Raw genomic sequence first — 16,185 nt, 5'->3', positions numbered from 1 at the left:
TGTAAAACATTCTGATATTGTATAGAGAATAATTAATCAGCAGATTTTTGGATAACCCACACTTGATTGATTGAAAAAAAAAGAAATGGCAGAAACATTTTTGTCTTCGTAAATACGACTCTAGACCCATTGTGCACTGAAAAGTCCGCATCCAGCAGGTTGCTGTTTGCCAGTGGAAAATTCCATGTAGACAATAGGACGCGAAGCTCAGCAGCGAAGCGAAAGTTATTTTTAGACGCAACCCGGTTCAACTTCTCGGGTTTGAATGGAGGTGTTTGTGTGTAGTGGTATGGAAGCTATGGAACCGTGTAGCGCATCTTAATACAACGAATGGATTATGATTTATCACATTTTCTGTACGTTTTTAATACATAAATTGGTAGAAAAGGCATATCTCAATTTTTGGTAGCTTTTCTTGTTTTGCGTGCAGTTATGGCATTATTACCAGTGTAACAGAAAAACTCAGAAGTACAGTCTATTAATAAAAGAAGGCAAATTGCTAGCATTATCAATCAATACATATAAAAATGAGTTTGAAGTTCCTTTGAGGCAACAAAACTCAAGAACGGATGAGCCGATCAGCATGATTCTTGCACGGTTCGGTTCGTATTCATGGTGGCTGTGTTTATATGTACAAAAAGTACCGAAAAACAATATTAAAAGTAAGAAAATTGATAAAGTACTGATATTTTATGAGCTGGGAAGAAAATCAAGCCGATCAAAATAAAACCAAGCTAGAGTGCGGTGCTGCAGACTTCAACAGTGGTCAAACCACTGCAGCTTGGCAAGACAAAGTTTGCCGGGACAGCTAGTTTATAATAAGGATACTCACTAAACCGAATAAAAAACAGCGTAAGCCTTGATTATCTGCTTATTGAAATGTTTCATGAAATTGCGAATGAAAAAATCAAAGTTTGCCTTGGTGATCAGCTTAATCGGTTTACGCTGTTTAGTGTATCTCCCTAATAGCATACATTGCAATAAAAAATATCGCGCAAAGTTATGTGAAAACGCTAATAGATATGCGAGGTTTCATTGATTCGTTTCGATATCTTCTGCGCGGTCAATCCGTAGTTAATTTCCGCACTTATTGTAGAAGACACGTATGATATGGCAACCATTAAATTTATGAGCGATTTTGTGCATTTTTACGTGATAATCTACGGCGAAACGCGCAATAGTTACTTGAAAACTATCACTGCACAATGGGTCCAGAGCCGTATTTACGAAGACAAAAATGTTTGTGCCTAAACCATAAGTTTTAGATGAATGATGTCTTTGGGAAAGTTTCTTCATATTTTTCGACCGTTTTTCTCATCATTGTGAAGTTAGGGTGGTCCCTCTGGTTTAGCTAATCCAAACATCTGCTTTTTAATAGTTTTATGTACGCTTACAAAATGTTCTACAAAGTTGTAAAAGAACTTATTTGGAGCAAGTTTGCCGAAGAAACCATTATCCTATCTCTTATGGTTCCTAACTTATAATTTTTTAAAAGAATCATGTTAGGGTGATCCATGAAATTCAGTTTTCTTGCAATAACTTTTAATCCATTAATTTTTCGTAAAAACTTTGTTCCGAGCACTTTTAGAACTACAGTCGAACCTCCATGAGTCGATGCTCCTTGACTCGATATCGACTCATGGAGGTATTTTTTTCCATACTGAAAAATAATTTCTGGGTTACTATGATGGTCCCCCCAAAAAGCTTCCCAAAGGATTTTTGTTCCACTACTCGATATTTCCTTAAGTCGATAGTCCCTTCAATATCGACTCATGGAGGTTTTACTGTATCAATGACGAATATTTTTTCCAAAGAGCTCAATGTTCTATCTCTCATAGTTAAAAAATTATTGGCTTTTTTCTTCAAGAAATCACTTTTTTTCAAAAAGTTATATCTCAAAAAGGAGCAAATGGATTTTCAATCGCCGAATTGCATTGGAAAGATCGTACTCTGTTCTATTGATGGTGAAAAAATTGTGAGTACCTTTTTTGTTTGAAGCTTTTTATTGAATTTAAAAAATACGGTTTTTCGCATAGAAAATCAGTTGTAACTCTTAAAATCGATGAGATACAAACTTGGCGTCTTCAACAATATTGTGAGTTTTTGGATGCTCTAAAAGTGCTCAGAACAAAGTATAGCGAAAAATCAACGCATAAAATTATATTGAATAAAAACGGATTTTCATATGGAAAAAAACGAAACAAAAAGTGCTCGGAACAAAGTTTTTACGATAAACGAATGGATTAAAAGTTATTGCAAGAAAACTGAATTTCATGGATCACCCTAACATGGTTCTTTAAAAAAATTATAAGTTGGGAACCATTAGAGATAGAATAATGGTTTCTTCGGCAAACTTGCTCCAAATAAGTTTTTTTTACAACTTGTAGAACATTTTGTAAGCGTACATAAAACTATCAAAAAGCAGATGTTTGGATCAGCTAAACCAGAGGGACCACCCTAATTTCACAATGATGAGAAAAACGGTCAAAAAATATGAAGAAACTTTGCCAAAGACTCTATGTACCTAAAACTTAAGGTTTTGGCACAAACATTTTTGTCTTCGTAAATGCGGCTCTGGACCCATTGTGCACTGATTTCAACCACAGAGAACAGACATCCAGGCTAGAACAAATTTCATTGGGAAATTTGTGTAAGGATTTGAATCTTTACTTGAGTGAAGTTGCGAACCAATACACGATGACAACACTAACGCCACCAAACACCATATTGCCACAGTCAATGGTGAATTGAAACATTTCAAGTGGTGAATTAAATTAGTATGGAAAATTAACCGATTGCAGCGCCACGCAATTGCCACTTGTGTTGCCGATTTCAAATGGCCGTTAAATTCCTTACACAGTTTTGAAACTGGACTTGGATGTCTGTTCTCTGTGTTTCAACTGCCACGTTCGTTACTTTTACGTTGTGTTCTCTAGACGGCTCAACTCTGTCTCAAGCACGGTTAAGCACGTGAGGATTAACGCTTCCGGCGGATTTTTGTCTCAAGCAAATGGAGGCGCACGGTTGTTTGCTCAAAGAAAAATAACCCTTTTCCGTCTGACACCTGGGTAAATCAAACGCAAAAGGTATTACATGCCTAACCTTACACTCTCAGTTACGTGGAATGCCAAAAAGTCACCTACGAACTAAGTGTAGAATTAGCAACTAGTTAAAATACACAAAAATGAAAAAAAAAACCTACGAACTACATACACCTATGTAAACTGTATTTCAATAAGTGGTGGCAGCGGATGTTAAGCGTGAACTAAGAATCTAAGTGGAGCATATACGAACTCCCGTGTAATAAATAGTGAAGATCATCAGGCTTTCATCACAGACAAACAGACGTCTTACTATACTCACTTCTCACCGTTAACCTTTTTAACGGTTAAATCAAATATTTTGTAGCTTGCAAATCGCTCGGTCACGGCGCTCGCATCGTTTTTGCTCCCGTTTGACGTTTGCTCACTACCCACCTAATGAGTGGTTTGCGTAACACAGCCTGATTAGCATTGGGCGATTATGTTTTCGTTACGATGATTTTCATCGCAAATTGTCCCAAGTGATACGTCTGTTTGTCTGCGCTTTCATCGTTCATGCCAAATAGCTCTTAGGAGAACCAAAAAATCAATGGAATTCCAAATTCATTACTGCTTTGTTCATGGGCATCTGTGAGCCAAAGACTAATTCTCTACTTCAAAGAGTAATTGCATGATCCGAAACATCGAATAGGTGATACAGCCTTTATGCTCTACTTTTTTTTCATATTTTCGAGATCAAGAGCTGCCTTCAGAACTAAAATTGTAAAAACTAATCCGATGCATTAAAATAGACTTTCCTATGATAAGTAAATTCAATATGAAACACAACTAACTCTCATCCATCGATTTCTCTCTCTGTTCTTCTCATCCACAGTATTTAAGGGAACGGTTTAAGATAGACTTACCACATCGTTTTAGAGTGTATACGTTTATGTCACCAACGTTCTGCGATCACTGCGGTGCACTGCTGTACGGTTTCTTCCGCCAGGGACTCAAGTGCGAAGGTAAGTACCTTGTTAAAATTACATAGTTTGAAACACGTAAAATTGCAACGATGACAACAACAACAAAAACAACAACGCTTTCAACGAAAATGTCCACTCAAAGATGGCGCCACTCCGAAACCGAGCTTGCTTCGAAAAAGCGCTCAAACCGTGAATCTCACCAACTCACCGTTCACGTCTCAGCCTAGTCTTGGATCTCATCGTATTGAAGTAAGATTTCCGAACCGTGCTTGTAAACAAACATCGCCCATTCAAATCGCGATCGTGGAAAAGTCGAGCGCGTGGTTCGCGGGTAAGAGCATCAGTCGCCGCCGCCGCAAATCCGCGGTAAGTTATTTATAAAATTCGATGGTTTTTGCCCGTTCGTTCCTTCGTTCGAGGGATGGCTGTCAAAATCAGGATGGGACGAATTAGACGATTTTTTTTTCCGCAGAAGTGGGAGGGGATGGGTGATTGGGGGAAATGAACTTTCCACTTGCTGATGTTTTGGGATTTTCGGTCAGAAACTATCCCCTTGGCGAAGCCAAGGTTCGACACATTAGCGGTAGCGACGGTTAAAGTAATCTCGTATTTTAGATCGTGGGAATTTCGTGTGCGGTGTGGTTTTGGAATATGGGGAGGGTTGTCAGATGAGATGGCATCTTTTCATTTAGTTTCTTGAAAATACGTACGAATTAAACTGAACGTTACAAATCTCTCTTAGATATCCTCCTTAATTACCCCTGGGAATTCCTCTAGCAATACCTCACGGAATTTCTCTTGGAATTCCTCTAGAATTCCTTTTGGAATTCCTCTGAAATTCCTCTTGGAATTCCTCTGAATTCCTCTTGGAATTCCTCTGAAATTCCTCTTGGAATTCCTCTGAAATTCCTCTGAAATTCCTCTTGGAATTCTTCTGGAATTCATCTTGGAATTCCTCTGGAATTCCTCTTGGAATTCCTCTGGAATTCCTCTTGGAATTCCTCTGGAATTTCTCTTGGAATTCCTCTGGAATTCCTCTTGGAATTCCTCTGGAATTCCTCTTGAAATTCCTCTGGAATTCCTCTTGGAATTCCTCTTGGAATTCCTCTTGGAATTCCTCTTGGAATTCCTCTGGAATTCCTCTTGGAATTCCTCTGGAATTCCTCTTGGAATTCCTCTGGAATTCCTCTTGGAATTCCTCTGGAATTCCTCTTGGAATTCCTCTGGAATTCCTCTTGGAATTCCTCTGGAATTCCTCTTGGAATTCCTCTGGAATTCCTCTTGGAATTCCTCTGGAATTCCTCTTGGAATTCCTCTGGAATTCCTCTTGGAATTCCTCTGGAATTCCTCTTGGAATTCCTCTGGAATTCCTCTTGGAATTCCTCTGGAATTCCTCTTGGAATTCCTCTGAAATTCCTCTTGGAATTTCTCTGGAATTCCTCTTGGAATTCCTCTGGAATTCCTCTTGGAATTCCTCTGGAATTCCTCTTGGAATTCCTCTGGAATTCCTCTTGGAATTCCTCTGGAATTCATCTTGGAATTCCTCTGGAATTCCTCTTGGAATTCCTCTGGAATTCCTCTTGGAATTCCTCTGGAATTCCTCTTGGAATTCCTCTGGAATTCCTCTTGGAATTCCTCTGGAATTCCTCTTGGAATTCCTCTGGAATTCCTCTTGGAATTCCTCTGGAATTCCTCTTGGAATTCCTCTGGAATTCCTCTTGGAATTCCTCTGGAATTCCTCTTGGAATTCCCCTGGAATTCCTCTGGAATTCCTCTTGGAATTCCTCTGGAATTCCTCTTGGAATTCCTCTGGAATTCCTCTTGGAATTCCTCTGGAATTCCTCTTGGAATTCCTCTGGAATTCCTCTTGGAATTCTTCTGGAATTCCTCTGGAATTCCTCTTGGAATTCCTCTGGAATTCCTCTTGGAATTCCTCTGGAATTCCTCTTGGAATTCCTCTGGAATTCCTCTTGGAATTCCTCTGGAATTCCTCTTGGAATTCCTCTGGAATTCCTCTTGGAATTCCTCTGGAATTCCTCTTGGAATTCCTCTGGAATTCCTCTTGGAATTCCTCTGGAATTCCTCTTGGAATTCCTCTGGAATTCCTCCTGGAATTCCTCTTGGAATTCCTCTGGAATTCCTCTTGGAATTCCTCTGGAATTCCTCTTGGAATTACCCTGGAATTCCTCTTGGAATTCCTCTGGAATTCCTCTTGAAATTCCTCTGGAATTCCTCTGGAATTCCTCGTGGAATTTCTCTGGAATTCCTCTTGGAATTCTTCTTGGAATTCCTCTTGGAATTTCTCTTGGAATTCCTCTGGAATTCCTCTGGAATTCCCCTTGGAATTCCTCTTGGAATTCCTCTTGGAATATCTCTGGAATTCCTCTTGGAATTCCTCTGGAATTCCTCTTGGAATTCCTTTGGAATTCCTCTGAATTCCTCTGGAATTCCCCTTGGAATTCCTCTTGGAATTCCTCTTGGAATATCTCTGGAATTCCTCTTGGAATTCCTCTGGAATTCCTCTTGGAATTCCTTTGGAATTCCTCTGGAATTCCTCTGGAATTCCTCTGGAATTCCTTTGGAATTCCTCTGGAATTCCTCTGGAATTCCTCTGGAATTCCTCTGGAATTCCTCTGGAATTCCTCTGGAATTCCTCTGGAATTCCTCTGGAATTCCTCTGGAATTCCTCTGGAATTCCTCTGGAATTCCTCTGGAATTCCTCTGGAATTCCTCTGGAATTCCTCTGGAATTCCTCTGGAATTCCTCTGGAATTCCTCTGGAATTCCTCTGGAATTCCTCTGGAATTCCTCTGGAATTCCTCTGGAATTCCTCTGGAATTCCTCTGGAATTCCTCTGGAATTCCTCTGGAATTCCTCTGGAATTCCTCTGGAATTCCTCTGGAATTCCTCTGGAATTCCTCTGGAATTCCTCTGGAATTCCTCTGGAATTCCTCTGGAATTCCTCTGGAATTCCTCTGGAATTCCTCTGGAATTCCTCTGGAATTCCTCTGGAATTCCTCTGGAATTCCTCTGAAATTCCTCTGGAATTCCTCTGGAATTCCTCTGGAATTCCTCTGGAATTCCTCTGGAATTCCTCTGGAATTCCTCTGGAATTCCTCTGGAATTCCTCTGGAATTCCTCTGGAATTCCTCTGGAATTCCTCTGGAATTCCTCTGGAATTCCTCTGGAATTCCTCTGGAATTCCTCTGGAATTCCTCTGGAATTCCTCTGGAATTCCTCTGGAATTCCTCTGGAATTCCTCTGGAATTCCTCTGGAATTCCTCTGGAATTCCTCTGGAATTCCTCTGGAATTCCTCTGGAATTCCTCTGGAATTCCTCTGGAATTCCTCTGGAATTCCTCTGGAATTCCTCTGGAATTCCTCTGGAATTCCTCTGGAATTCCTCTTGGAATTCCTCTTGGAATTCCTCCCTAATTTCTCTTGGAATTCCTCTGGAATTTCTCTTGGAATTCCTCTTGGAATTCCTCCGAAATTCCTCTTGGAATTCCTCTGGAATTTCTCTTGGAATTCCTCTGGAATTACTCTTGGAAGAAGATTCCTCTTGGAATTCCTCTGGAATTCCTCTTGGAATTCCTCTGGAATTCCTCTTGAAATTCCTCTTGGAATTCCTCTTGAAATTCCTCTTGGAATTCCTCTGGAATTACTCTTGGAATTCCTCTGGAATTCCTCTTGGAATTCCTCTGGAATTCCTCTTGGAATTCCTCTGGAATTCCTCTTGGAATTCCTCTGGAATTCCTCTTGGAATTCCTCTGGAATTCCTCTTGGAATTCCTCTTGGAATATCTCTGGAATTCCTCTTGGAATTCCTCTGGAATTCCTCTTGGAATTCCTTTGGAATTCCTCTGGAATTCCTCTGGAATTCCTCTGGAATTCCTCTGGAATTCCTCTTGGAATTCCTCTGGAATTCCTCTTGGAATTCCTCTGGAATTCCTTTGGAATTTCTCTTGGAATTCCTCTGGAATTACTCTTGGAAGAAGATTCCTCTTGGAATTCCTCTGGAATTCCTCTTGGAATTCCTCTGGAATTCCTCTTGGAATTCCTCTGGAATTCCTCTTGAAATTCCTCTTGGAATTCCTCTTGAAATTCCTCTTGGAATTCCTCTGGAATTACTCTTGGAATTCCTCTGGAATTCCTCTTGGAATTCCTCTGGAATTCCTCTTGGAATTCCTCTGGAATTCCTCTTGGAATTCCTCTGGAATTCCTCTTGGAATTCCTCTGGAATTCCTCTTGGAATTCCTCTGGAATTCCTCTTGGAATTCCTCTTGGAATATCTCTGGAATTCCTCTTGGAATTCCTCTGGAATTCCTCTTGGAATTCCTCTGGAATTCCTCTTGGAATTCCTCTGGAATTCCTCTTGGAATTCCTCTTGGAATATCTCTGGAATTCCTCTTGGAATTCCTCTGGAATTCCTCTGGAATTTCTCTTGGAATTCCTCTGGAATTACTCTTGGAAGAAGATTCCTCTTGGAATTCCTCTGGAATTCCTCTTGGAATTCCTCTGGAATTCCTCTTGAAATTCCTCTTGGAATTCCTCTTGAAATTCCTCTTGGAATTCCTCTGGAATTACTCTTGGAATTCCTCTGGAATTCCTCTTGGAATTCCTCTGGAATTCCTCTTGGAATTCCTCTGGAATTCCTCTTGGAATTCCTCTGGAATTCCTCTTGGAATTCCTCTGGAATTCCTCTTGGAATTCCTCTGGAATTCCTCTTGGAATTCCTCTTGGAATTCCTCTGGAATTCCTCTTGGAATTCCTCTGGAATTCCTCTTGGAATTCCTCCTGGAATTCCTCTGGAATTCCTCTGGAATTCCTCTTAGAATTCCTCTGGAATTCCTCTTGGAATTCCTCTGGAATTCCTCTGGAATTCCTCTGGAATTCCTCTGGAATTCCTCTTGGAATTCCTCTGGAATTCCTCTTGGAATTCCTCCCTAATTTCTCTTGGAATTCCTCTGGAAATTCTCTTGGAATTCCTCTTGGAAGAAGATTCCTCTTGGAATTCCTCTGGAATTCCTCTTGGAATTCCTCTGGAATTCCTCATGGAATTCCTCTTGGAATACCTCTGGAATTCCTCTTGGAATTCCTCTGGAATTCCTCTGGAACTCCTTTCAGAATTCCTTTCAGAATATCTCTGGAATTCCTTTCAGAATATCTCTGGAATTTCTTTCAGAATTCTTCTGGAATTCGTCATGGAATTCCTCTTGGAATTCCTCTGGAATTTCTCTTGGAATTCCTCTGAAATTCCTCTTGGAATTCCTCTGGAATCCCTCTGGAATTCCTTTTGAAATTCCTCTGGAATTCCTCCTGCAATTCCTCGGGAATTCCTCTTGGAATTCCTCTTGGAATTCCTCTGGAATTCCTCTTGGAATTCCTCTTGGAATTCCTCTTGGAATTCCTCTGGAATTCCTCTTGGAATTCCTCTGGAATTCCTCTTGGAATTCCTCTGGAATTCCTCTTGGAATTCCTCTGGAATTCCTCTTGGAATTCCTCTGGAATTCCTCTTGGAATTCCTCTGGAATTCCTCTTGGAATTCCTCTGGAATTCCTCTTGGAATTCCTCTGGAATTCCTCTTGGAATTCCTCTGGAATTCCTCTGGAATTCCTCTTGGAATTCCTCCCTAATTTCTCTTGGAATTCCTCTGGAATTCCTCTTGGAATTCCTCTTGGAAGAAGATTCCTCTTGGAATTCCTCTGGAATTCCTCTTGGAATTCCTCTGGAATTCCTCTTGGAATTCCTCTGGAATTCCTCATGGAATTCCTCTTGGAATACCTCTGGAATTCCTCTTGGAATTCCTCTGGAATTCATCTGGAACTCCTTTCAGAATTCCTTTCAGAATATCTCTGGAATTCCTTTCAGAATATCTCTGGAATTCCTTTCAGAATTCTTCTGGAATTCGTCATGGAATTCCTCTTGGAATTCCTCTGGAATTTCTCTTGGAATTCCTCTGAAATTCCTCTTGGAATTCCTCTGGAATCCCTCTGGAATTCCTTTTGAAATTCCTCTGGAATTCCTCCTGCAATTCCTCGGGAATTCCTCTTGGAATTCCTCTTGGAATTCCTCTGGAATTCCTCTTGGAATTCCTCTGGAATTCCTCTTGGAATTCCTCTGGAATTCCTCTTGGAATTCCTCTGGAATTCCTCTTGGAATTCCTCTGGAATTCCTCTTGGAATTCCTCTGGAATTCCTCTTGGAATTCCTCTGGAATTCCTCTTGGAATTCCTCTGGAATTCCTCTTGGAATTCCTCTGGAATTCCTCTTGGAATTCCTCTTGGAATTTCTCTTGGAATTCCTCTTGGAATTTCTCTTGGAATTCCTCTTGGAATTTCTCTTGGAATTCCTCTTAGAATTCCTCTGGAATTCCTCTTGGAATTCCTCTGGAATTCCTCTTGGAATTCCTCTGGAATTCCTCTTGGAATTCCTCTGGAATTCCTCTTGGAATTCCTCTGGAATTGCTCTTGGAATTCCTCTGGAATTGCTCTTGGAATTCCTCTGGAATTCCTCTTGGAATTCCTCTGGAATTCCTCTTGGAATTCCTCTGGAATTCCTCTTGGAATTCCTCTGGAATTCCTCTTGGAATTCCTCTGGAATTCCTCTTGGAATTCCTCTGGAATTCCTCTTGGAATTCCTCTGGAATTCCTCTTGGAATTCCTCTGGAATTCCTCTTGGAATTCCTCTGGAATTCCTCTTGGAATTCCTCTGGAATTCCTCTGGAATTCCTCTTGGAATTCCTCTGGAATTCCTCTTGGAATTCCTCTGGAATTCCTCTTGGAATTCCTCTGGAATTCCTCTTGGAATTCCTCTGGAATTCCTCTTGGAATTCCTCTGGAATTCCTCTTGGAATTCCTCTGGAATTTCTCTTGGAATTCCTCTGGAATTCCCCTTGGAATTCCTCTGGAATTCCTCTTGGAATTCTTCTTGGAATTCCTCTTGGAATTCTTCCTGGAATTCCTCTTGGAAGTCCTCTGGAATTCCTCTTGGAATTCCTCTGGAATTCCTCTTGGAATTCCTCTGGAATTCCTCTTGGAATTCCTCTGGAATTCCTCTTGGAATTTCTCTTGGAATTCCTCTGGAATTCCTCTTGGAATTCCTCTTGGAATTCCTCTGGAATTCTTCTTGGAGTTTCTTTTGGAATTCCTCTTGGAATTCCTCTGGAATTCCTCTTGGAATTTCTCTGGAATTCCTCTTGGAATTTCTCTGGAATTCCTCTTGGAATTCCTCTGGAATTCCTCTTGGAATTCCTCTGGAATTCCTCTTGGAATTTCTCTGGAATTCCTCTTGGAATTTCTCTGGAATTCCTCTTGGAATTCCTCTGGAATTCCTCTTGGAATTCCTCTGGAATTCCTCTTGGAATTCCTCTGGAATGCCTCTTGGAATTCCTCTGGAATTCCTTTTGGAATTCCTCTGGAATTCCTCTTGGAATTCCTCTGGAATTCCTCTTGGAATTCCTCTGGAATTGCTCTTGGAATTCCTCTGGAATTCCTCTTGGAATTCCTCTGGAATTCCTCTGGAATTCCTCTGGAATTCCTCTTGGAATTCCTCTTGGAATTCCTCTTGGAATTCCTCTTGGAATTCCTCTTGGAATTCCTCTTGGAATTCTTCTTGGAATTCCTCTTGGAATTCCTCTTGGAATTCCTCTTGGAATTCCTCTTGGGATTCCTCTTGGAATTCCTCTTGGAATTCCTCTTGGAATTCCTCTTGGAATTCCTCTTGGAATTCCTCTTGGAATTCCTCTTGAATTCCTCTTGGAATTCCTCTTGGAATTCCTCTTGGAATTCCTCTTGGAATTCCTCTTGGAATTCCTCTTGGAATTCCTCTTGGAATTCCTCTTGGAATTCCTCTTGGAATTCCTCTTGGAATTCCTCTTGGAATTCCTCTTGGAATTCCTCTTGGAATTCCTCTTGGAATTCCTCTTGGAATTCCTCTTGGAATTCCTCTTGGAATTCCTCTTGGAATTCCTCTTGGAATTTCTCTTGGAATTCCTCTTGGAATTCCTCTTGGAATTCCTCTTGGAATTCCTCTTGGAATTCCTCTTGGAATTCCTCTTGGAATTCCTCTTGGAATTCCTCTTGGAATTCCTCTTGGAATTCCTCTTGGAATTCCTCTTGGAATTCCTCTTGGAATTCCTCTTGGAATTCCTCTTGGAATTCCTCTTGGAATTCCTCTTGGAATTCCTCTTGGAATTCCTCTTGGAATTCCTCTTGGAATTCCTCTTGGAATTCCTCTTGGAATTCCTCTTGGAATTCCTCTTGGAATTCCTCTTGGAATTCCTCTTGGAATTCCTCTTGGAATTCCTCTTGGAATTCCTCTTGGAATTCCTCTTGGAATTTCTCTTGGAATTCCTCTTGGAATTCCTCTTGGAATTCCTCTTTGAATTCCTCTTGGAATTCCTCTTGGAATTCCTCTTGGAATTCCTCTTGGAATTCCTCTTGGAATTCCTCTTGGAATTCCTCTTGGAATTCCTCTTGGAATTCCTCTGGAATTCCTTTTGGAATTCCTCTGGAATTCCTTTTGGAATTCCTCTGGAATTCCGCTTGGAATTCCTCTGGAATTCCGCTTGGAATTCCTATGGAAATCCGCTTGGAATTCCTCTGGAGTTCCTCTTGGAATTCCTCTGGAACTGCTTTTGGAATTCCTTTGGAATTTCTCTTGGAATTCCGCTTGGAATTCCTCTGGAATTGCGCTTGGAATTAATCTGGAACTCCGCTTGGAATTCCTCTTGGAGTTCCTCTGGAATTCCTCTTGGAATTTCTCTGGAATTCCTCTTGGAATTCCTCTGGACTTCCTCTTGGAATTCCTCTGGAATTCCTCTTGGAATTCCTCTGGAATTCCTCTTGGAATTCCTCTGGAATTCCTCTTGGAATTCCTCTGGAATTCCTCTTGGAATTCCTCTGGAATTCCTCTTGGAATTCCTCTGGAGTTCCTTTGGAATTCCTCTTGGAATTCCTCTTGGAATTCCTCTTGGAATTCCTCTTGGAATTCCTCTTGGAATTCCTCTTGGAATTCCTCTTGGAATTCCTCTTGGAATTCCTCTGGAATTCCTTTTGGAATTCCTCTGGAATTTCTTTTGGAATTCCTCTGGAATTCCTTTTGGAATTCCTCTGGAATTCCGCTTGGAATTCCTCTGGAATTCCGCTTGGAATTCCTCTGGAATTCCGCTTGGAATTCCTCTGGAATTCCGCTTGGAATTCCTCTGGAATTCCGCTTGGAATTCCTCTGGAATTCCGCTTGGAATTCCTCTGGAATTCCGCTTGGAATTCCTCTGGAATTCCGCTTGGAATTCCTATGGAAATCCGCTTGGAATTCCTCTGGAGTTCCTCTTGGAATTCCTCTGGAACTGCTTTTGGAATTCCTTTGGAATTCCTCTTGGAATTCCGCTTGGAATTCCTCTGGAATTGCGCTTGGAATTAATCTGGAACTCCGCTTGGAATTCCTCTTGGAGTTCCTCTGGAATTCCTCTTGGAATTCCTCTGGAATTCCTCTTGGAATTCCTCTGGAATTCCTCTTGGAATTCCTCTGGAATTCCTCTTGGAATTCCTCTGGAATTCCTCTTGGAATTCCTCTGGAATTCCTCTTGGAATTCCTCTGGAATTCCTCTTGGAATTCCTCTGGAATTCCTCTGGAGTTCCTTTGGAATTCCTCTTGGAATTCCTCTGGAATTCCTCTTGGAATTCCTCTGGAATTCCTCTTGGAATTCCTCTGGAATTCCTCTTGGAATTCCTCTTGGAATTCCTCTTGGAATTTCTCTGGAATTCCTCTTGGAATTCCTCTGGAATTCCTCTGGAATTCCTCTTGGAATTCCTCTGGAATTCCTCTTGGAATTCCTCTGGAATTCCTCTTGGAATTCCTCTGGAATTCCTCTTGGAATTCCTCTGGAATTCCTCTTGGAATTCTTCTGGAATTCCTCTTGGAATTCCTCTGGAATTCCTCTTGGAATTCCTCTGGAATTCCTCATGGAATTCCTCTGGAATTCATCTTGGAATTCCTTCTGGAATTCCACTGAAATTCCTACTAGCATGCCTCTGACATTCTTCCAGGAACTCCTCCAGAATTCCTTCTGGAATTCTCCAGATATTTTTCCTGAAATTTATCTGAAACTCCTCCTGGATTTCCTTCTAAAATTTTTCCAGGAATGCCTCATGGAATGCCAATTGAAATTCCTTTGGAATTTCTCTTGGAATACCTGTTGGAATTCTTTTTGAAATTTCTCCTGAATTTCTCCAACAAGCCGTTCAGAAGTTCCTTTAGGAATTGCTTTATCAAAATCTCCATGAATATTGTCCCTGAAATCCCCACTAAAATTCCTCCTGATATTACTCAAGTAGTCCTCCAAGAATTTCACCGGGGAGTTCTTCAGGAAGTTCTTAAGGAATTCCTGCAAACAGTGCTCCAGGGATCCTTCAGATAGTCGTTCAGGAATTCTTTAAGTTCGTCCAAGAAATCATCTTGGATGTCTTTCAGGAAGTTCTTCAGGATTTCTTCCAATAAGTTTTTTTTTAATTTTTACTGTGTATTTTAACTTATGCCTTCCAATATGTTCTTTGGAAACTCCCACATAACAACCTCGTCAAAGCGCTCCAGGAAGTCCTCCAAGCAGTCCTCTAGGAAATCTTCCTGAAGCCATCCAGGGATATCATCAGGAGGTCTTCCTGGAATTTTCCTAGGAATTCTTCCACAAAATTCCAGAAAATTCTTTAAGAACTTCTCCAACAAGTCCTTCGGGAGTTCTTCCAGAAAGTCCTCAGAGATTTTTTGCAGGAAGTTCTGCAGAAATCGGAATAATTTTCCTTGTAAAATATCTATATCATAAACGGCATTAGTCCATGGAAAATACATTTGAAAACAAATCTCCTGGCATCACTGTCATTGAGTGACATTTACCGACACCCGTGTCGTTCGTGGAGAACCTTCGCCAACGATCGCCAATTCAGGCCAAACATTTCAATAGGTCCTATCTGCATTTGAGAAGCTCTCTTTGTTCACTTTCTCTTTCAATTATTGCAATGTAATGGTACACTTTTCAACTATTTTTGCAGTACAAATCAAAAGACGATTGGTTTGACCATCGTTCAATGCAAGGAGACAATAATAATACAAATAAACAGACAATAATAATACAAATCAAAGACGATTTTGATTTTTGATCGTTACACATAAATCATTTCGCTAATGCTTCCGCGTGCAATGGCTTGCTTAGATTCTTCCATCACAGACTGTTTCCAAGCTACCCGCCGCAAGGAGATTCATAGACTACTTGGACACAGTCGTTAACCTCTCGCAGCGCAAAATGTCCATATACCTAGTTATGCACAGGTGACTTTTGTCGAATTCGTTTTTGAACCTGGGTTGGAACTGGATTGGCGGAAAATGTGTAAACAAACAAACGTCAAACAAACTCAAACAAACTTTAGTACAAGCGAAACCGAAGTCGGGTTGGGGTTGAAACTGTGATCTCATCCAGTTCCAACCCAGGTTGGAACTGAATCAAAAACGAATTCGACATTTGATGCATGTGGACAGCCATTTCACTGCGGGTTGACAGATTGAGTTCAGCGCTGCTCGCCACTCTGTCTGTCAGCTGCTATCCGAATATTCGGTGAAATTTGAAGTCTCTTAAATGGTGAAATCATAACTCGGTTTGTACCGCCAACAAACTACAGAAAAAAAAAAACACCATCAAGAGGAAATTTACGACGGTCATTATCATTTTCCGCTGGATTCGCACACCAATGAGCCGCGGCAATGGCCGACACGCGAACCTCCGCCGCCATATTGGTGTTTATTTTGACAGCTGGGTGATTGTGAAACGATTTCATCATCTCACTAGCTACCTACCGGGTGGTTATAGGTGCAGGATGTTTAGACTGACCCAGTTCATACCGAAGACAAACTCTCCGACTAACTTGTTGATTTATGGACTATTGAGAAAATCAAATCATTTTCTCCGTTCACACATCGGGTCCAAGCTGGATCGTATCGAATCAATCCACCTACGCACACCTGTCAACCGTCCGGCGAAGCACTCACCACTCACTCACTTAATTTCTCATCCTTCCTGCTCCTAGCATGTCATGGAAAGTTATGAGAAATTTTGCGGGGTAATCGGTAACAGCTGGTGGCACGCGACCCGTGAAATATAGGTCTTTAGCGAGGGATCATCCCTATGGATCA

At 41.1% G+C, this 16,185-nt stretch overlaps 1 protein-coding gene across 4 annotated transcripts in view; it reads left to right on the top strand.

Annotated features, from left to right (window-relative positions):
* LOC115264505 (uncharacterized) overlaps positions 1-4,731 on the top strand; it is a 151,387-nt gene extending 146,656 nt beyond the window's left edge. For 3 of the 4 annotated variants that reach the window (XM_062844918.1, XM_062844922.1, XM_062844909.1), the window contains exon 7: positions 3,916-4,731. In XM_062844918.1, coding sequence (XP_062700902.1) covers positions 3,916-4,071 — 156 coding nt within the window. In that variant the 3' untranslated portion in view covers positions 4,072-4,731. The remainder of the gene's footprint in view (positions 1-3,915) is intronic. The other variant, XM_062844932.1, reaches the window with a different exon arrangement.
* Positions 4,732-16,185: the final 11,454 nt, after the last annotated feature.

This window comes from Aedes albopictus, chromosome 1, assembly GCF_035046485.1.
Source record: "Aedes albopictus strain Foshan chromosome 1, AalbF5, whole genome shotgun sequence".
Taxonomy (NCBI): domain Eukaryota; kingdom Metazoa; phylum Arthropoda; class Insecta; order Diptera; family Culicidae; genus Aedes; species Aedes albopictus.
This window is presented reverse-complemented; position numbering and strand designations above follow the sequence as displayed.